Source organism: Ambystoma mexicanum, chromosome 9 (assembly GCF_040938575.1).
Source record: "Ambystoma mexicanum isolate Mex_15411 chromosome 9, UKY_AmexF1_1, whole genome shotgun sequence".
In the NCBI taxonomy this organism is placed as follows: Eukaryota; Metazoa; Chordata; class Amphibia; order Caudata; family Ambystomatidae; genus Ambystoma; species Ambystoma mexicanum.
This window is the reverse complement of record NC_090931.1, coordinates 801,198,852-801,221,895: the sequence shown is the minus strand read 5'-3', so window position 1 is coordinate 801,221,895 and position 23,044 is coordinate 801,198,852. Positions and strand designations below refer to the sequence as shown.

Below are 23,044 nucleotides of genomic sequence, written 5' to 3'. Positions count from 1 at the left end.
AGACGTGCACAGGCTGAACCTCATGGCATAGACCCGCATTTGCTCTTGATGGCAGGCACTTTCCTCTTAGAGCACCCTACTGTGGTGCTTGTCCTGGGGCTCTGCCAACTCTCATGTCCCCCATTCTCACCACCTACTCCCTCTCGTCCCTCAAACAGCACATGACCTGCTCCTGACACCACAGCTTCCTGCGCAATGGAAATGGAAGTGGGACTCTGCTTACAGCTCCAAAATCCATTTCCCTAACACCATCTTCACTGCAACATGCACACTTGCTAAGGGCCGTTTTACTTCAAACACGTTTAGCAAGTCACAGGATAGAACCTGGATGCCAATTGTAAAAACACCTTCTGCTGCAGGCTATACCAGCTGGTACGGCACCCGTCTTAAAGCCCTTGCGTCCCCCAGATCTGTAACTCAGGCCATGCGCTGTTACCTAATTCCGAAGGTGCAACAAGGACTGTCTTCCATTATTAGCTGTTGGACTGTGCCCTGGCATTCACCAACACCATGCTTCATGCAATCAAATAATTTAAATTGCTAATAGGATTATCTTTTTGCGCCCAGGTCTGTGGCACAAACACATGCATGATATCCAGGGCTTGATGATCTAATGACCAGGCTACCTTATGATCAGTGTTCTGCATGCCTGGGGGAGCATACATTTCACCATCTTCCTACTCCCCACACCCCAGTGGATCCTTCTTGATAGCATCAACCTGACTGTAGATCATAGGGGTGGGTTTAAAATACCAATACCTATGCCCTGGTCTAGGGTATTGCACCACATTGGCAGCCAGAATAAAGGTTGGGAGCTTTCCTTCTCTCTGGTATAAACGCATGTATTTGTCGCCTCTGGAGGAGAAACTCGTGGTCCTTGGTATGCCAAAGTGTGTGATTGATCTGTCTGGGTGTTTACCCCTGTCCTTCGCAGCTCCTGATAATGCCATGTAGTTGGGAGGGACTTAAATTGGTGAATTGCTCCTCTCCTCATATTACTGACTAAGATGTTTACCTACAAGCAGTGCTTGGCCCCACCTGCTTCCTTCTCAGTTGAGGATCCATTACAGGGAAAAATATCACTTTTCTACTCCTGTGGTGGTCAGTCCTTATCTGCAGTTTCGCTTTGAATTATGCTTTTCAGTATTAGGGAGTGGGGTTGCTGGTTAGTATGCAAGTCGCTAAGACACAACGTCGCTAACTACTGTCAGTATGCAGGAATGCCCTGATCAGAGGCGTAGACAGGGTAGGGCCGGAGCGGGCAAGGCCCACGCAAAATCTGTAACTGCTCCCTCGGCAGTGGTGTGTGGGCATTTACAGGTGTTACTGTTACTGCGGTGGGCCCAACTACATTAGGTTAGGCCCCACTTGTTATTATCAGAGATGGGGAGCGTGTGCGGCTGAAGACTCTGCAATGGCTTCTCCTCAAGGTCGAATTATGTGCCCATCATGAAGCTCACTATTTGTGTTCCCTGTATGTCAAAAAGCATTCCTAAAATCTTTTAGATTTTATTTATCGTGAAAAAAGTTAAGTACCAAGCCAAAAAATGTTTACCCCTTTACATGAAGTAATGACATTCCACAAAGTAATCTTCTGCATATTTTTCAAGAATTATTTTTCTAAACCATATTGGGGCGATATGGCCCGAGGCTATAGGCAATGGCCTGCTGCCCAAATAAAGGGCCCCGAGTGCCGCGAGGGTTCCTTAATGAGGGCGGTCGTGCTGTTACCAAAAGCGTCAGCCCGCCGCCAAGAGGCATATCGCCATTAACACCTGTGTAGTTTTCTACACAGGTGCTAATGCTAATGTTTTTTTTTTTAAACTTACCTTTCCTGTGGAGCCCCTACTGGTCCACACAGTGCTACTGCAAGCGCAAGTCCGTTTTTCAGTGTAGATGACTGTAACATCATCAACATGAAAACAGACTGAGGGACAGCAACATTGCGCGGTCCAGAGCCGTGCAGGAAAGGTACGTTTCTTTTTTTGGCGGGGTGGGGGGGGTTAAAAAAATACAGCATTGGCACCATTGTAGGAAACTACACGGGTGCTAATGTGAGTGAGAAAGGGGGGCGGGAAAGGGAAGGGGTGCTACCTGCTCAAGCAGCTCGGAATACGGGCTTGTATCATACAGTACGGCCCGTGTTCCAAGCCGCCTGATTGGCTGGCACCACCCTGCCGGGTGCTAATGGAGTTTTAGAGATGGTTTTGCGGGTGTTAAATAATCTAATATTTCAGGTTCTTCCACACTACCTAAAATATGGGGATGAAACCCCTACAAGCACAAAACAATTAAATGAAGTCTCAGACAACAAAGGGTGTGCTCACTAGAACCAATGGAAGTAAAGCAGAAAGAAAACTCATTGAAAAAAGATCCTTATCACAAAATATGGCCCATCGAAATAACAGCAGATTTAAGTCCTCCAGCACAGCGCAGACATCAGCATGAAGGCAGGTCTACTTTAATGAATGCCCCTCAGCACCTGATACTATCAGCTCCTTATTAATATCCTCCTTTGCCAGCTCCTCGGGCCTCGATTCCGTTCTTATTTACCTGTTAGATTAGCACTTTTCATCTTTATTGTGTTAATGTCACGTTTAACCTCCCTTTCTCTCTCCATTCTCTGAATACGTTTTATCTCCGTTAGGCGTCGTATTTGGCTTGTTTAACCTCTACTATGTGCATTTTGTCTTTTTTTGTGCCTGTATTTCACCGCTTTATCTTCCATGATCTCTCTGTGGGCTTCTTCGACCTTCAGTGCCTCTCCCTTCATTAGCACCCTGGGTAGGCGCAGCAACCAATCAGGTTGCTCAAAACACAGACTAAGGGGGTCATTCCGAGGTTGGTGCTAAGGGAACAACGATGCCGGTAAAGGAATTCCGGTATCGATTACCTCTACGGGCCATTCTGACCAGCCTGACCACTATTAGCGGCATCATAAAGTACAGGGCCGTTAATAGCGGTCTGGGCACGGGCGCGCGATCCACCATGCCGGCAATAGCAGCATGCCGTAAACTGGAGTAGATCACAAGTGAAGTGAACATGCAAATAACGGCATCATGAAGGCGGAAAAAGTGCTTACCGGCATGCTGTAAATACCAGCATCGCCGACCTACCGTACAATGCCTTGAGCAGTGTTCCCAACTGCCACAGGTGCACACAATCAGCACAGGTGGAGGCAATGGAGTCTAGCCCAGTACAAAAGGAGCACACCCACACACCACACCCCCTCCCACACCAAGATGATTCCAATAGTAGTAGCATTACTGGAGCTGGAGGACATGCTTGCATTGCCACAACATCAACAACAATAACAACAACTGCCGGCACCACAGAGGAGACGCAGGAGGAGAAGGAGGGTGAGACAGGCCCAGCATGCCTCACCAGTGCAGCCACCGTTACCACGCTGGCACCCCCCAATGCCTTGCATCAGAGCCAGTCCTTTCAACCTACCCCCTGAGCAGATCCACACCCTGTACCGTCTGGACCGGGACACCATCACCACCATAGTGGACCTGATACACGACGACATAGTGAGCCTCATCGAAATACGCACCGCCATCCCCCCCTCTACTGAAGGTAGTATCTGTGCTCCACTTCCTTGCTACAGGCACCTACCAGCACACAGTGGGGCACATGCATGGCATATCACAACCCTTATTTTCTCGTATTCTGAACAAAGTGCTGGATGCCCTCCTCAAGCACACAAGGGACTACATATCCCTACCACAGACTCCCCAGGAGATATTTGATACAAAAGTTGCCTTCCATGCACTAGCAGGCATGCCAAATTGTGTAGGTGCCCTCCACTGCACCCGCATGGAGTTGGTGGTCCCACATGCCATGGAGGTGGTGTACCGCAACCGCAAGCAATACCACTCCATCAATGTGTAGATGGTATGCGACGCCAGCAAGATCATCGCACATTGTTTTGCCCGATATCCCGGATCAACTCATGACTCTGTTGTCCTGCGGAACTCCACGCTTCATGGAGCGACATGCTGGATGACGTGCCTGGCTGCTTGGTAAGTTGCAGGACTGGCACATGGCATTTAAATGAGTGGAGAGATGCACACACCACCTTGCTGTCAATGTTGATGTGACTGCACAATGTGCACATCACCAAACACTGTGCCCCAAACCATCACAAACGGTACATGACACCCAAATCCCATATCACTACATGACTAACAGGAAACCACCCCACAACACCTGCACCACTCATCAGCGGCCAAATAAATAGCAAAATAAATAAAGAATAATTCTTCCAAAAGAACATGAGTAATTTGTCACTCTCTGTAACGCCATCCAGCACCTTGCAGTGCATATGCATTATGTTGCTGTCTCCAGCATATCACCACACAAGACAAGCATCCCTGTGAGTGCATCAAACTGAACCAACTAGGGAATCCTCTGTCTGTCACAGGGCCGGCACACCCACAGGAGTGCTGCATGTCACCATGGAAATGATCAGCACTGATTGCCCAACATTGCACAGACTACCGCCAACGCTTCCTCTAAGTAAATCTCACAGAACACAACACATCACAATTCTGTCACGAACACAGCTGCATGCGTACACGATGCATGTGCAACAAGACATCAGTGCACAGCATGTATCATCTTGAAGATGCAACCCACACCATTAGTCCATGCCACAGGACACATTTAGGGGATGGAGATGGTGTAAATACATCCATGAACATGTGCATGTGGGCAACGATAAACTGCAGACATGTGTGACTAGTACAGCTGTCCATCATGAATTGACTACCATTTACCTTTTATTGCCTCTCATGCAGGTGATAGTGGCTATCCCTTGAAGCCGTGGCTCCTCACCCCTGTCCGAAACCCACAGAACAGACACGAGGAGGACTACGCTCGTTCCCATACCCGTACCCGTGTGGTCATCGAGCAGACCTTTGGCCTGTTGAAGGCACGATTTCGCTGCCTCAGCCGGTCGGGTGGGGCACTCCTCTACAGGCATGAGAAGGTGGCTAAGATCATCATGGCATGTGTCATGCTGCACAATATGTGCATCCGCCGGAACGTGCCCCTGCCCCCTGACATTGAACTGTTACCACCTGATGATGATGAAGTGGAAGAAGAAGATGTGGGTGGACATCATTGCGGTGCCGATGCACAGGAGGGACGTGCTGTGCGCCAGTCAGTGATTGCACAATATTTCTGACCCACATTGCAGCAGAGGGTGACGTGATGCTTGGACAGAGGGCACTGGGTGTGGGGGTACATGTACACTATGCACTGTAAATAAATAAATGGCACATGCGCAATGAAGAATGTCCACTCAGGTCTTGTTTTCTACACAACGGGTGTATTACCTATAACAATGTAAATGTAAGGGCAAAAACCCTCCACCACCCTCTCCCCCTCCCCCCCACAACTCCCCCAGACGTGTCCCATCGAGTCTCCAATGCCTACATGAGGCTGCCCTGACGCTCAATTGGCACTCCCTGGTCCAGGTGGCGGCATGTCTTGCCGGCGCAGGGTACGCGCCGACCTGCGGAGCGGGCTTGTCTGTGTGGAACTGGATGAAGATGGAGTGGCCGCCTGCTGGGATGGTGAAGCGGGATGCCCTGCCTCCATGGCATCCGCTATGCGGCCTAGGACCTGGCAGAGGGCCGAGACCTCCTGGCAGAGGCGGCTGGTGTTCTCAGCAAAGGATTTCGCCAGGGAGGCAGTGTTGTCCGTGATGGACCGGCCTAGAGTGTCAAAGTTTTCACGCCACTCCTCTCTGGCCAGTATATTGTCCTCGACAAACTCCTGCACAAAGGCAGTAAGCAGGTCAGACCGCTGCAGCCCTGCGGGTGCACCTGTGGAGGTTGTCGGTCCCTGCCTGTCCTGCCCAGCGTTCTCAGCCTCCCTAGTTGTCACAATGGGACTGAAGTGTCCCTCCGTCTGCTCCTGACCAGACTGCTCCGGGGTGGTTGCGTGCTCCGTATCGAGTGACGATATTTGTGGTCATGCCGCTGGACTTGGGTACGGACCACTTCCGAAACATCATCCTCAATGGGCACCCATATGTCGTCCTGTGGGTCCTCCTTTCATCAGATTTGGCATTACAATGATTACTTTGGACACTCACCTCCATCGCCCGATGTTGTGGCACCACACTCCATCTCGCCAACACCTTCGATACCCTCGATTCCTATCATGCTGGCGCAGATGTCCTCCCATGGAGTGAAATATATGAGAAAAGCTCTCCGCTGCTCACCCCTGGCTGCCATCCTCCCTCCCTCTCACTCTTTCTCTGTCTGCTCCTCTTCCGGCCTCACCCTACCCCGCACACACTTAGATGTATGTGCTGCTGCGCTCTGCCTCCCTGCGAATCAACACTCTTGCCCTAGCCTCCAACAAAATGCCTCCATTCCCACAATGCACTTTCGCATGGCCCAGTATTTAAAAGAAATAATTGCTCTCAGCGCCCCGGATAGAAAGCTGCGTGCTAATGTCTAACCCTTTCCCCGGGCTAACTTGGGCCATGGGCTATTCCAGGCTGGTGAAACCCATGAAACATGTCATTTCTTAATTATCTCATTGGAATGTTGGCAAGCCACTGACAGCAATGGGCCAGCAGAAAGCATTAACCACTGTTTCAAAGCTTAATGTTTCCTCGCAACATTCTGCCTCAATGCTCAGTGTCTTCCTTAGCTGAGATTCCACTAGCACAATGCTCAGTGCAAGGTTCTGAGCACCTGCTCCAACTGTTTTCTTTCGTTTTATTCTGTTTTTAACCTGTTTTTGTGATTTGTGCTATATTATAATGGCATTATAGCTCTGTAGGGGAAGGCGTTAACAGGTGTTAATGTCCCTTAGCCTTGTTACTCAGGTGTGAACTGGTAACACCTGTTCTAGCCCTCCTCTTGTGGGTTGTAATGCCTCAATATATTTTGAAAATACAGCTGTGAATTGCATCATTTTGCACTGTTTTTCAAAAACTATATGCACGTGAATTTCACTACTCTTTATTAGTAGGGTGGATGCCCCTGGTTGAGGGAGTTCTGGTTGGAGGGAAATTAACCGATATGGCCTCTGGTGAAAGCCAAAACTGGGAGAAAGGTGTTTTGCACAGGGTGTATTTGCTAGCCAGCAATGTTCCCACCAGATGAGTCCCACAAGGATCCATATATCCTCCATCGAAGACATCCACCGGTTCAAAACATACCTCACATTGATCCACAGATTACCCGATCTCAACTCCTCCAAGACCGAATTCCCACTTCTGACCTACAACACCGAACACCATGACATCCAGACTTGGCTCTCACACTTTATCTGACCACCTGTGCCAAGTGGTTGTCGGAGAAAAAAATGGAGAAAAAAACCAATGGACAAAAATGCCAAATTTGGCAGTGGAAAATTAACCGAAGTGCCATAATGATGAACAAGGGGAGCAGAGGTTGTGGCGGTGTCCCCTGCTTCCCTAGATCTACATTGTGATACTTCAGGGGTTGATGGGGTGTACCCTGTTTCCATAACAAGGAAAGCGGAGGACAAACTCAAAATGCACCCACGCACGTTAAATGTAGAATACTCGACTGGGTGGCCGACTACAGTTGCCAAGCCAACATCATCGCTATTTCACCTTTAGCTTGGACTGACCATCACCTTGTGTCATTCATGCTTTCTACTATCAGACCCCCACCCCCGCTAGCTATCAGGGCTCCACCCATGCTAACCAGAAATAAAAAGAGTATCACTGTGGAGAGACTTATCCCGACCTTACTCCCCACCCTCAACACGCTCCCTGACAATTCGAATCATGTCCTCCTCGCTGGACCTAATTGCCCCCCTCAAACTCAGACCAAGTAAGCCCAAAATGCATCTGAACAAATGGTTTACACCATTCCTCAAAAACCTAAGGCAGCAAAAAAGAAACTGTGAGGCCACCTGGAAAAAACTTCCACCAGTAGCCAATAAACTTAAACTCACTAAACTCTCAGCCCTCTACAAAAAAGAAATATGCCTAGCAAAACGAATCTCTTTCGACTCTCGCATATCCCAAGCTAAATCAAATATGAAGGAATTATTCTCTATCCTCAAAGAAATAGACTCCTTTAGCACCATCTGATACGTGTACCAAAGATAAAAAACTGGTGCTCAGAGATCCAAAATGCATTGGCCAATAAGATTTCCACTTTACAAAACAAGATTTCCTGCAGAAGAGTTTCTTTAAACGACCCCCCCCATCCAAACCTATCGAGAGTGCTACAGATACTGAATCTACCTGTTTCAACTTCACCAAAGTTTCCATACTCGAAGTAGAAGGAATCATATTGTCACTGAAACCTTCCAACTGTCAGGGTGATCTGTGCCCCGCACAGCTTATCAAGGATGCTGTCCGAGACCTCTCCCCATCATCACAAAGTTAATTAATGCATCCTTTTCCTCTGGCACCATCCCCACCAATCTCAAACAATCCTGGGTACTTCCACTCCTAAAATAAAAACAGCCTTGACCCATCCACGCCAGCAAACTATAGCCCTATCACGACCGTACCCTTTCTCCTAAAAATCCTGGACAAGGTTGCCTACGTACAAATACAGAAGCACTTGGAAGCACACCACCTATTAGGAACTAGACAATCAGAGGCTTCTGTCCCCAACATGGGACAGAGACTTCCCTCATTGACCTTAGGACCCAAGTCAATGAGCTTAGAGACAACGGTAAAGCCGCCCTACTCCTCCTCCTAGACCTCTTGGCTGCATTCGAACTGGTCGACCATACTATCCTATGCACCCACCTCAACACAGCCGCTCACTTCTCCGATGATGCTATCACCTGGATTAGATCCTTCCTAAATGGCAGAACGATGATGGTCTTCTCGCCCACAGCAGCAGCAGACCCTATACCTATCACGTGTGGCGTGCCACAGGGCTCTTGTGTCTCGCCCACACTGTACAACATTTTCACCAATCCCCTTTTCAATGATCTGGATCATCTCGGTATCGCCTACACTAATTATGCAGATGATACCCAGATCCTCCTTCCGCTTTCTGGGGATTATGAAAAGGATTTGGCCTTGGTGAACAAAGTGTACATCACCATCCAGGCATTGATGGCCACACACAGGCTATGCCTGAATGATGATAAAACTGAACTCATCATCCTGGGCACCACCTCTAGCCTAAAGAAAGTAGGCCAGCCATGTCTATTCCTCCTTTATAATCGATGGCAACAGTATCAAAGTAGGACAAGGGGTCAAAATGTTGGGTTTTTACCTGGACTCAAATCTCTCATTTAACAAACAGGTGAACTCCTTAGCATCCTCTACGGCCTGCACGTGTAAACTGATCCGTGCAGCCAAGCCATTTCTCTCCGATACCTGCTGCACGACCCTTGCCAGAGCCCTTATCTTGTCTCGCCCGGACTATTGTAATGCCCGTTATCTAGGGTCTACCAAAGCTATCACCAGTAAAATACAAACCTTAGAAAATAACGCCCTCAGAGTGGCATTAGGCATCTCCAGAAGAGACCACATCTCTGCATATAGCCAACAGAATAACTGGCTCCCTATCAACGACCACATTCTCCTAAAAACCCTGTCACTTACTCATAAATCTCTTAACAACGCAGCTTTCACCTACTTGGTTGACAGATTCCACAGACAGACTTCCCTGAGACCCACAAGAACAGCTTACAAAGATTGCCTCTCTATCCCTAACTTCAATCGCTCCACAATAGGGGGCAACAGCTTCCCGGTGAAAGCAGCTAAATTGTGGAACTCCCTACCTCCCACTCTGAGAATGGACCTTCCCTACCACAACTTCCGGACTAACTTTGTCCTATGGTTGAAAACGTAGGATCATTAAACGCAACATGTTGCCAGGTCTTACCGCGAGGAGCAGCGCCCCTCCACCCCACTGTTTATTTGTACATACTTTATCCAACTTATACTTGTTTATACTTCAATGCCAGTAAGTGGTCTGCTTGTTACATAGAGTGTACCTATATTTCTATGTATGCATATAATTTCGCTATAATTGTATGTATGTATATAATCTCGCTGTTGTAACTAAATTTCGCATATACATGTAACTGCTGCGCCCTGTTACCCGAGGGTATGATCGCGCATTATAAATAATAAAACAAACAAACAAAGTTTAAAAAAAGAAAAGGACCCTGTGGCTCCGGGTCCATTCTGCATAAGTGAAGGGAACCAGCATCGCCGAGGCGTGTACCGATGTGGGAATGGGTGGCAGACAATGCAGTGTGCCGCCAACATAAAAGTATGGGGTGGGTGAATGGGGGTAGCATGATTTCACATAGGAGTCGATTTGGAAATCACTATTGCCGTATTCAGCAATTTCAAATTAGAAATGTTGGCACTCTGTAAAATTACAGATATTCGTGCCAAGTCCCTTGGGTTCTGTGTCGATATATACCTCTCCTTTAAGAAGCACATAGCAAGGAAGACACAAACGACTTGAAACCAACTTTCCTTCCTGCTGAAAGTTCCAGCAAACAACTTCCAATCTGCGGTTCAAGCTTTGGTCCTCTCCCACCCAGGTGGTGGCAATGCCCTCCTGAAAGGCCTTGCAGTGTCCATCCTGGTACTCCTGAGATGTGTCCTACATGCTGCAGGGGAAATTATCGAAGGTCTCCACAAATTTGACCACAGCATTCCTACCCTCATCGAACAGCACTGGTTCCTGTTGCAAGCATGTATCACCTTCAAATTCTGTTGCATCATCTATGAGGCCATCACCTTGTGGTCCTGAAGCTACCGTGCTAAGAAGTTCAGCATCCCGAGAGAACTACGATCTACCAGAAGTAAGAATGTACATGGACTTGTACTCTGCTGGTGCAGGAAGGAAAGAACCAGAATTCAGGCCCTCTCTGTTTTTGGCCACAGAATCTGGAATTCCATCCCCATCAACACAAGACTCACCCCTGACTTCTCCAATTTAGGAAGAAGTTAAAGAACCTCCTCTTCAAGGAATGGCTCTTCCCTAACACCTAGGCCCACACACTCATCTCTCCCCACCTATCCTGAGACTGGGCGATCTGCTTTACAGTGCCACTTCTCCCCCCGTTTCCTCCTCTGGTTGCTTGTAGATCCCTTGCTGTCAAATGACCCACCTTCCCCCTCTCCCGTGGTTAGCTCCCTGCACCCTTGTACTGATCCCTTGCGATCTTCTTCCCTCGCTGTGTACTTCACCCTATGACTTGCAAAGCACTCTTTCTTCCCGAAGCTAGGCCCATGCTCAATAAACACCCTAATAATGATAAAAATAATAATAAGCTGCTACAGTCTGAGGCCTCTAATTGCCCCTACTAAAACAGAACCGACCCATTCTACTGCCCCTCCCCTCAAAGGAGGATTAATAAATGCCAGATCCCTGACTGGACACGCTACGGATATCTGCAATTTGATAACCTGGCTTTTCTTGCTATCACAGAGTCCTGGCTGCACGACACTTGCGGACCCCTTCTCTCCCTAGCAATCCCGGAAGGTTATACCATATTGAGACAGGACAGAACTAATATGCGCGGCGGCGGCATTGCTATCATTGCAAAGACTAGCCTAGGCATGAGAACTACACCCACCATAGTTTCCCAATCATGTGAATTGCTCACCATCAAACTTCCTCAAGTTAGCTCCCAAACACTGACTATCCACCTCATCTACAGACCACCTGGACCTATAGGGCCATTCGAGGAGGATATCCACAACCTACTTTCCAATAACCTCAAAACTTCCTCACAACTACTTGTCCTAGGGGACTTTAACCTGGGTTTCAATGATCCTCTAGACAAAAATGCCACCACCATTGCCAACACTCTTTCTGATCTGGGTATAACGCAAAAAACTCTCGAACCTACTCACATCAAAGGGAGAATCCTCGATTGGCTAGCAGATTACAACTGCACCGCCAACATCAAATCCATCATCCCACAACCCTGGACAGACCGCTTCTTCTTGTCCTTTGAACTATCCACTTCTAGACCACTCTCGCAGTACCCACCATGGCCCCGCCATGTCCAACAAGAAATAAAAAGAGTATCACCAAGGATAAAGTGATTACGGCGATCCTACCCACTCTTAACCGACTACCGGATCATTTAGTCCCCAAAACCCTTGTCAACGAGTACAACAAAATCATGCTAACCACCATTGACAACATCGCCCCTCTAAAACTTAGACTGAGTAAACCCAAATCCCATCTAAACAAATGCTTTACCCCTGAACTAAAGGATCTTCGACTACTTAAGAGGGGTTGCGAAACAGCATGGAGGCTAATCCCCTCAGAAGACCACAAAAATAAACTAGCGGAAATCTCCTCCCAATATAAAAAGGAAATCCACCTGGCCCATCAAAACTCATTCAACGAGCGTATATCCAATGCTAACTCAAGTATGAGGGAACTGTTCACCATCCTCAAGGAACTAGAGTCACCCATCCCCATTCCGGACACATGTTCCAAAGATAAAACATGGTGCTCTGATATTCAACAAGCACTATCAAATAAAATAACCATGCTCCAAAAGAAAATAGCTAAGAAAAAAGCCTCTCTCATTCAACCAACCCAGACCAACAATCTGAACATAGACCCGCTTCAAAGGAACAGGACCCAGCTGCACGATTCATGTTCTCTAAAACCTCTATCCTTGAGGTGGAAAAAGTCATCCTCTCTCTCAAGCCATCAAACTGCCAGGGTGACCCCTGCCCTGCCCAGCTTATAAAAGACGCTGGCAGGGATCTTTCCCCATTCATTTTGAAACTTGTCAACTCCTCATTCACGTCCGGCACTGTGCCGACCAATCTGAAACAATCTTGGGTACCACCCCTGCTCAAAAAGCAAACCCTAGACCCACGTATACCCACAGACTACCGTCCTATCACGACAGTACCCTTTCTGCTTCAAATCTTGGACAAGATTGCATATAACCGAATCCAAAACTTTCTGGAACAACTTAAGCTATTAGGAGAACATCAATCAGGATTCCTACCCCAACACAACACAGAGACTGCCCTCATTGATTTGAATGCACAAATAGATGAATTATGAGATAAATGAAAAATGGCTCTTCTCTTGTTGCTGGGTCTCTCGGCTGCATTTGACCTTGTGGACCAAGGCGTCCTTTGCAGCCACCTAGACTCAGCCTTTCACTTTGCTAAAGATGCCATAACCTGGATCGAGTCTTTCCTCAGCGACAGGGTGTTCTCCCCATCTGCAGCGGCTGACCCGATTCCCATCCTGTGCGGAGTTCCTCAGGGCTTGTGCGTCTCCCCTACCCTATACAACATATTTACTAAAGCCCTTTTTGATGATCTGGACCATCTCGGTATCACCTACACTAACTATGCAGATGATACCCAGATTCTCCTCCCACTTTCTGGGGATTACAACAAGGATTTGGCCTTGGTGAGTAGGGTGTATATCATCATCCAGACATGGATGGCAACCCATGGTCTATGCCTGAAAGATGATAAAACAGAGCTCATCATCCTAGGGACTCATTCTAACCTCACAAAGCTAAGCCAAGACTACACCTCATTTGAGATTGATGGTAATATTATCAAGGTGTCCAAGGAGGTGAAGACACTTGGCTTCTATCTGGATTCCACTCTCTCCTTCGACAAACAGGTGAAGTCTATGGCATCTGCCACAGCTTACACTTGTAAGCTCATTAGAGCAAGCAAACACTTTCTATCAGAGAACAACTGCATTATTTTAGCTAGAGCCCTGAATTTATCTAGGCTCGACTATTGTAATGCCCTCTACATTGGTGCTAATAAATCTATCATCCAAGGAATTCAAATCCTACAAAATAACGCCTTGCGAGCAACTCCTGGTGTGTCCGAAAGATCACACATATCCAAGATCAGGCGCCAAAACAACTGGCTGTCCAACCAAAACAAAATTAATTTAAGAGTGGCATCCCTTGTTCACAAAGCTCTGAACAATGCCGCACCAAACTATCTTACAGGCAAATTCCTAAAGAGAAGCTGCCCCCCGACTAGCAAGAACCTCTAATGCCAATAGCCTCATCATACCAACATTCAGGCTAACTAAGGCCGGGGGAGGTAGCTTCCAGGTCCGAGCAGCCCAATTATGGAATTCACTGCCTCACCCTTTACGTGAGGAGCAGCCCTTTCTGAAATTCAGACACAACTACATCAACCTGCTGAAGTCTGCTAATGACTAGCCCACTAGCTCTTACTTAACTCCTGAGACCTCCTAGTGTAGATATGTTATAGACCCACCTATTTGTAGCCCATGTGTACATTTTCATTTCCCCCCTCTGCTAGTGACTCAATGTCCTGCTAGTGCCTGTATATATGCTGTCCTCCTGTAATCTGTATATATTTTGCCTGCATGTAATCTGTAATTGACTGTCTATGCCCTGTATATATTTTGCTCTGCATGTAATCCGTAACCTTGTAATTTAAACCTTGCATATTCTGTACTGCTGCGCCCGGCTACCTTCAGGTTTGGTGCTCATTATAAGTGAATAAAACAAACAAACAAACAAACAAACAGTGATTGTCCATCTACCTCTAAGAATTATCTTGAAAAGTTTGTCACAGATCCAGGACAGCTGATTTATCAAAGCAACCCACAGTAGCACTCAAGGTTCTAGATAACATTTTCAAGTGAGAGTATTTTATTTCCTAGTTTTTTACTTTTGAAATTAAATGTCTTTTTTTTTCAGTAGTAGGTGTATTGTTTAGGCGAGTACAAATATATTGTGACCCTAAAATGGGTATAATTTTCTAATCCGTACTTCTTTGCAACTCGTATTAAGCAACTTAAAAGATGCCATTTTTACCAGATCCAGCAGTAGTTATATTCGTGCTCCTAACTGTGGCGCGGCTCTGCTGACACCACCGGTCCAAACACATCCATGTACGTTCTTTCCTATTTTTTACTGGGAGTATTTCTACTCGTTATTTTATTAATGTTGGGAGTGTGTGCCTGTTTTAAAAAAGTAAACATGCCTGGTTGCTGCCTGGTACTCTGCCTATCAGTAAGGCTGGAGCCCTACCACTTTGTTGGGAGTCAGCAAAAATCAAGAAAGGAAAACGGCTCCAGCAACAGAAAATTAACTACAAAGACATCAAACTTAGAGGAGTCTCATCGGCCACCATCCTTCGCAATGCTGAACGTTAACGAGTTAATTCCAGTGTTAATAATCATCTCTATTTGGCAAACAAGCCGTCTATAACAGGGAATGGCGGAGTGGCGGATGCAAAAGTAGCCACAATATTGCTGTACAAAAACAGAGCATGAATGAAAGAGCTTCTTTGTGCAGCGCGAGGTTTTTACTCTGCTAAAATGTAAGACATGCCTGGAGGTTTGTGATGGTAAAATTGTTCTCCGTCATTTCGGAAATTACAAAAATCATGTCCTCTCTTTCTCCTGTAAACTTCCCCAGGTCCGTTTTGCAACAGAACATGGGATGGTTGGCTGTGCTGGGAGGATGTTACTGCAGCAACGGTGTCAGTACAGCGATGCCCGGACTATTTCCAGGACTTCGACCCATCAGGTACATCCATTAAGATGAAGCGGGTCATTTCGTTTGACAGTGTGTGTGAAATGACATTATCACCTGGGCCGGGGAGCGAGCCAATCAGGTTGCATGGATTGCAGGCTGATTCCCACAATCCAAGCCTGTGTTCCAAGCAACCTGATGTCTGCTACCCCAGCCCGCCATGTTCTCCCCACCCTGTCCTGCAGTCACTGTTCCCTTCCGTCCCCACCGCCATACCCCACTCACCTTATTCTTTTGGCAGTGGCACAACCACCTCTGCTGCGCTAGCATCCCAGGCAGCCATGGAAATAGAAGATGGGCACCCCATGTCGGCCTGTTTTCCAGCTACACAGTGACCATCTTAGATACGTTTTTGTGTGAATTCATGGAATCCCCGAGTGAGTATGGTTCATTCATACAAAATACATTGCTATCAGCCATTCCAGATTACTAAATAACACCCAATGTGGGGTGGGCCGGATCAGATGATACTGTCGCCAGGGCCATTACCACCCAATCCGGACCCCTGGTTCGAGTATTACTGCTTAATTATTAACTTCCCAGTAATGTTGTTCAAGTAGACGTAATGCTGTGTACAGGGGGCGGATTGGGCATTGATGAGTCTGGGCATTCGCCCACTAGGCTGGCTCCATCAGAGGCACCAGGGCCACCCTGGTGCTAGTTTACGGCTGCTTCCCTGTTTGTGTGGTCACTACCCTCCCCCTCCCTCTCAAGCCATGTCCGCGTGTTGATTAGGCAATTAAAGAGCTCACATTAGCATAACTGGAGGGCTTGTGAGACTCTCTAGAGCGCCTCCCTACTACCGTCTTCGAGTAAACACTACTCATCTACATTGGTGATGTTCTCGGGCAGCACTGATTGCTCACTGCACCAGGTGCATGTTGTTCAGATCCCATTACTCTGCAGCGAATGTGTTCTAGTCCAGGCAGGGCCAAAACTATTTTCTTTCTGTCGTTGATAAAATGTGTCCCTTGGAAATGGCCAATATCAAGCAAAGTGCACCAAGAACATTGATCCTCCATGTACTGCTGACATTGCCATGCCTGCAATAGGCATAGAAGACTTCTTATTTTGTGGCAGTGTTTATGAGCGCAAAAGTGTCCACAAAGCTGTGTGTGTAGTTGTAGAGGAATAGTTGGACATTTTTCTGATGGGCTGGAGTTGCTTACTGCCCGGGTTGCTAGTGGCATCCCAGTTTGCCTCTGGCTGTGTTTGTTATATATACAATAATTCACATAAGCTAAGGACATGGTCATGCAAGGGCAATAGGCAGGCTAGTGCTTAAGATGTCTGGGGTTTTCGATGGGGAAAGGTGAGATCCCTCGGCAGGCGGATGTCATTGTGTCTCCTCAGGTGACCTAGTGATATCAGCCCCTGAATCAATATCTTGTCAGATGAGCGTGCAATATCGGGCTATGTTTTTGAGCAAGATGTTGTTGTAATTTTTGTCGACGACAATAAGGAATACTGTAGAGACAGTAGTGGCATATTCGGTGCCGGCAGCCAACAAGATACAGCGGAAAGTAGAGTGAAAATCTGAGAAGAGAGAGGATACCCCTTGGACTGTGAAAAAAGATATGCTGCTCATAAAAATACAGTGACATCTTTGCCCCTGTTATTCTAGGGCCCCAGGGGTGTCTATTTCTGCCTTCTCCTGCCTTCCAAGTCAGTGAGGGCAACTCGTTTTCACCATCTTGGAGAATAGCGTACAATAGCGCATTGTGGCAATGCGCCACAGGGAGTTTGGCTCAAGTCTTCACTCTGAAGTTAATTAGCTCGTCTCGCTGGCACAGACAGCGTGAAAAGTGGAACTTGCTACGCTCCTGCCTTCTCATTCCTTTTATCTGGCCCACTTACTGTGGGAAAGCTGTATATGAAAGCAATGTTAGCAGTGTCAATTGAGCAACAATATCCTAAATGGAGTGGCAATGGATTTAGCCAATTAACCTGAACAGGTGGTGTGCAAATGGAGAAAGATATGTGTCAATAATTATTTCTTTATCCCAAATACTCAAGGCAAGAGAAGGAATGGCTATTTCGGGAAAAAGCCTTTGAATAACAACGGATGAAGTGTTCAACTCTTCCACGAAAAAAACAATACCGGCAACTATGCCCTTTGTGGATTACATAAGAAGTACTGTAATTATATTTCATTGACAATGGCAAAAAGGCGTTTTTTGTTGATTTAAAAACCATGGTGGACGGCGTGTCATGGAGTAATCTGTGGAATGTATTGACTAAACTGGGGGTGCCGCTTGGTATTCTGAGAGCAATTCAATCTCTCTACTGTAAGAATGGGGCAAAAATCAAGTATGGGTCGAAGGGACAAACTACTGCTAGTATAAAAATTGATGTCAGTGTTAGGCATGGATGTGTCCTTGCACCAAGTCTGTTTTGCCTTTTTAAAAATGAGGTTATTGATCTACTGCCGGCTGAAATGACCAATGTCCCATTGTTGGCTAGGGAGCACACCCCGATCCTTTTATTTGCCGATGATGCGGTCCTCCTCTCTCTGACGCCCAAAGGCCTACAGAAGCAATTGAAAATATTCGAGAGTTTCTGTGAAGGTAATAAACTTTTAATAAATGTAAAAATAAACAAGATAATAGTGTTCAGCAGGAAAAGGGATGGGAAAATGCCATGGTTAACAATTAGCCTGGGCAGCGGTGCGATTGAGCAGGTTACGCGTTATGATTATTTGGGGGTTCGATTGACTGCCAATTGTGTATGGAAGGATCAGGTGAATGGATCAGGCTTGAAGCTGATTAGGCTCTGTGGAGCTATGTCTAGATTTATGCAGGCTCATGGGTCAGGCCCGATAAGTGTTATCTTACAGATTTATAAGAGCCAGGCCAGGCAGGCCGTACTTTATGGGGCCGAGTTGTGTGGTTCCTTTAGCTCAGACACGCTCAGGGTCATGCAACAGAAATTTCGTAAAGCAGTTCTGGACTTGCCTGCAAACACCCCGAATGCCCCAGTTGTCTGGATGTTAGGTCTGCACAGCATTAGCTCATATGTCATACGAGGCCAGTGTTTTGTTGGGCTATACTCTGACAAACAGCAATCTGAGCCAGTACAGAGGCGCAGTTAAAGATGTTTTGTCTCAGCCAGGCGGAGTTAATTTACCCTGGCTCTCAGCCATTAAAGAAGAGCTGATTGCCCTGGGGCTGGAGAGCTATTGGCCTCGTCCGAACACAATCCCTGGGAAAATATTAGTAAAAAACGGCTTATGAAAGCAAATGTTTGAGAGAAACCCGAGAGAAACTTGCGAGGTCAGCTAGTCTCGTTCATTATCTGTCCAGGAAAGAACACCCTGGTTTTGAAGATTATTTGGATACATTGAAATTGAAATCAGTGAAAGCACTATATATGAAATTGCGCTTTGGCACTCTTCCTCTAGTCAAGGTCAAGCACCATTGGAACATGAGTATCTCAGCCACTTGCCCTTTTTGCCCACATGAGATTGAAAGTATAGTGCATTTTATTTTGTTTTGTCTTGAGTATTCTTATGTTAGGAAAAGGTTTTCGATACCGCTTTTTAAACAGTTTTGTATTAGAAGAATTGATGAGCTGCTTGACCTTTGCATGGCATGGGACTGTGAGTTGGCAATGAATTGTCTGGGGAACTACTTGCTCCAATCTTGGAGCAAGAGATGTAAACACATCACCTCATAGTCTCTTGATGCTCAGTCTGATGTTTTTATATTTTTGCTTTTTAAACTAATATTAGTCGCCACATTTTTCTGAGTTTGATCAATGATTAAATGATTTATTGCGATGCATTGTGTGATTTTTAATGTGCTACATTTTTGTGTATGACTTTTATGATCTATCAATTGGATCGAAATAAAGTACAGATTGAAATAATGATTGCTTTATCCCAAATACGCAAGGCAAGAGAAGGAATGGCTATTTTGGGAAAAAAGCCTTTTTTTTTATATAGATCTGTTCAACTCTTCCAAAAAATAAAAACAATACCGGCAACTGTGCCCTTTGTGGATTACATAAGAGTGCTGTAATAATTTTTCATTAACAATGGCAAAGAGGACAGGTGATTCTTGTGAGTTGAAGTTAATGTATTCTAAAAAGTTGGTAATACTTCATCGTTTTCCTTTCCGTGGTGCACATTACTCCGGTGTTGGCCTCAGGGTTGTATTTGATTCCCTTATTTCTTTATTTCCTCCTGCAAGTACACTAGCGGCTTCTCTTTGTCCCTTCTTCTATCCCCGCCACATCCTTCTGGTTTGGCCAGATTCCCTCCTCCAAGACCAGGGCTACAGTTTCGTTTTGGAGGTAGGAGTATTTCACTCCCTATTTTTTTATTTGGGAGTAAAATGATTGTCTTGTGAGCAAAAAGTATTGCTGCTCCAAATGAGGAATCTTTTAGGCAAGGTAAAATATCTTTCATCTCTAACATAGATATGTTTTTGTGCCTTGTAACTCATGCAAATTTGTGGATGCATTTTTACACATAGCAGGCACATTTGTTTGTCAGGCTTTTGGCAGGGAGCTTACCAAAAGTGGAGTCTGATTGGAAGACCCCCCCCATTTCTGAGATGGAATTACCCGCATCAATAAATCAAAAAAGCCACGGCTTCTAAACCCTTCCCAGATGGCAATTCCAAACAGTGATATGCGAGTACAATGTATGTATTGTAAATTACCTGGCATTAGTGATCAAAACAGAAAGCATCAGACCCAGTCCTTACGCAATTGTAATATGACATTATGCCAGAAAGTATTGCATAATCAAAGGCACTGGACACCTTTTAACACCAGCAGCCATCCCATGGTCCAGGATGGCTACTTGCCTGTGGCGGCCCCTCGACTCTGGAACGCACTGCCCCCCATCTAAGGTCCTGTTCCTCCTTGGCATCCTTCAAGAGCTCACTGAAGACCGCCTTGTTTGAATGATATGCTTTTTTCTGATACTCGCCTTCTGACATTGGAATCTCTGTTTTTTGTATGTTTGTCTAGTCATGCGCTTCCATGACTAAAGGCTCTGTTCCAGTGCTTTAGAAATAAATTAAAAATTAAAGAAACAGTATCATCCACAGATGCCGCCGAACAGACCCAAGTCACAAGGTATTAATGTATTTTAGCTGACCGAACTATTATGTAACTCAGATATGGGGAAATTGATTATGTTTTATTCTGTATTAGAATAATGATTTTAGCGTCTAAGAACTTGTGTAATCAAAATGCTTGAGTACCTTCTGTTCTAATGAGTCAGTGCAAAATGCAAGAAGTTAGACATAAGCTCGCTAGCGGTGGGCACCTGTGCATGTTTATTACTGGACTGGAGAGCGATAGTTGGACATAGCACATGTGTTCTCTCGCCGACATGTCTATTTCATCGAAACATATCGCCACTATTTTGTCTCCCAAAATATCCCGGAGCTGTGGCTCATTCATACAGCAGTGTGTGGTGCTGTCTGTCGCTGGGGCAACCATTTCTGAGGGCGCATGCTCACTCTTTAATGAGCGTTGGAATGTTGTGCAGAAAGTAGACTCCTATGTGCTGAGACACGCTCCGTTGCTGGGACTGTGGGTGTTGACAAGAGGTTAGAACACTCCCTGGAAAGCAGGGAGCCCTAGGAGCCATAGATTGGATCCTGAGGAATAATCTCACACTCATTTCCTATATCATTCTGAATTATTTTTCTTGGCGCTATGTAAACAGCCATTTGTTTTTCTAATACACTCCAGTTATTTACCCAGAGAGCATTAGCCAAAATGTTTCTTTTGCATTTTGTGACTTGTTATCCTGCGTTTACAATGGGACATCAGGCACCTTCTCTCCAGTGCTGCATGGCAGTACCATATCCTGGTGCTCCTCTTCTGCCCCTCTCCTGCAGCAACCAGCTTGTGTTGCATCCCAAAGAGATAGGAATGGCGTCCCTGGAAGGTGTGAATTCACCCCATGGTTACTCATATGGCCCTCCAGATGTTTGGTACTTGATCTCCCATTAGAACTAGCCAGCATAGTCCGAAGTGAAGGATCCTGGGAGCTGTAGTGCAAACCATCTGGACGAACGCATAATTAGTAACCATGACCCATATCTGAAAATTGAAACCCCCCATAGCATGTTATCACTGGCAAAAGTAAAGCATGTACATGATACAACTTTGGTTTCTAGTTCATCCATTTAACGGGATCTGAAATAAGGACATGTTTATAGTGACACAATCTATGTGAAATGGTATTGTTACTGGTCTAAACACTATACAGTAGGTGCTAAGGTAATTAAAACCTCATCTCTCGGATGAAGATAAAACCTTATCTCGGGAGGATAGCTCAGGGGCAACGTGCTCGCCTTGGAAGCAAGACGACACGGAGCAACACATGTCCGATCCCTGGATCCGTGCTTAGAAACCTCTGGGTATTAAGCGCGTTATAAATAACATATCATATCATGCAAGTCTTCGGTGTAGCGGTACCAGTTGAAGAAATAGAATTCCGTCAGCATAAACATGTACAGTTACCTAGTTCACGCCTCCCTGGTGACGAATGCTTGCAGAGGAACTGTTTTACTCAGGCACTATAATCCTGCTATAGGTCAAATTTCAGGCCCCCGCCGGATTTGCTTTGATGTTGCACAACTCTGCCTCTTCACCCATTATTATCATTGTTATTATTAATCCTAATAATAATAAGAGCAATGATCATTTGTGTAATATAATGGGATCTTCAGAGGCACTAAGAATGAAGTGCTTTATGTTCACTGTACTAGTCATCGACTACCCACCAACACCCTTTCTGGGAACTTGGAGTTCTGGATTTACAAACAGCAAACAGGCATCAGTTCTATGTGTTGCTTGACAAGCCGCCCACCCCATCCCTCCCTCAATGCAATGATGCATGCTGGCATGTGTGTGACTGTCAATGTAAATATAAGGGCCCCATTGGATCAAAATGCTGGTTGTTTACACATGTGATAATAGCATGTAACATATGACACGCAGATTCAGACAGGGCGTCAGTAGTCTAGGGCAGACCGTACAATGTCATCAGTCTAAACCTTTAGGCTTGCTCATTTCGCTCTCTCACAGGTGACTAATATGTATAGGAGATCTGGAAAATGTGCTTGGAGATTTATTGTCCAATCGCACTTGATATAAAGAGACACAATCCACCTGCAGCCATTGAAGGTCGAAGAGCGTCTTGCATAATCAATCACCATCTAGCACCACCTTCTAAAAAAAAGCCACAACTCGCCTTGAGCTCCTCTCCTCCCCAGCTGTGAGCACAACTGCAGACATCAGGGACAGTAAATACACGCTGCACTTGTGTAGTGTCCCAGGTAGACGGGAATGGCTTTCCTCCTGGGTGTTTCAGTCAAATAATATAATTGTAAGGTGTTAACTGACTCAAGCAGGCACAGATGATGCAGGGCCACACAAAAGAAAACATATGGCTTTATTTTATAGATGTCACAGGTGGTTCCATTTACTCTCTGGTTACCTGAAGACAGTCCATTTGCAGCCCATGCCCAGCTGCATTCACAGAATCATGCATCCT

The 23,044-nt window shown here is 46.1% G+C and overlaps 1 protein-coding gene across 2 annotated transcripts in view; it reads left to right on the top strand.

Annotated features, from left to right (window-relative positions):
• The window catches only part of CALCRL (calcitonin receptor like receptor), a 310,549-nt gene that overhangs the window by 133,936 nt on the left and 153,569 nt on the right, over window positions 1-23,044 (top strand). For both annotated transcript variants that reach the window (XM_069615768.1, XM_069615769.1), the window contains one exon: window positions 15,406-15,516. In XM_069615768.1, the coding sequence (XP_069471869.1) occupies window positions 15,406-15,516 (111 nt within the window). The remainder of the gene's footprint in view (window positions 1-15,405; window positions 15,517-23,044) is intronic.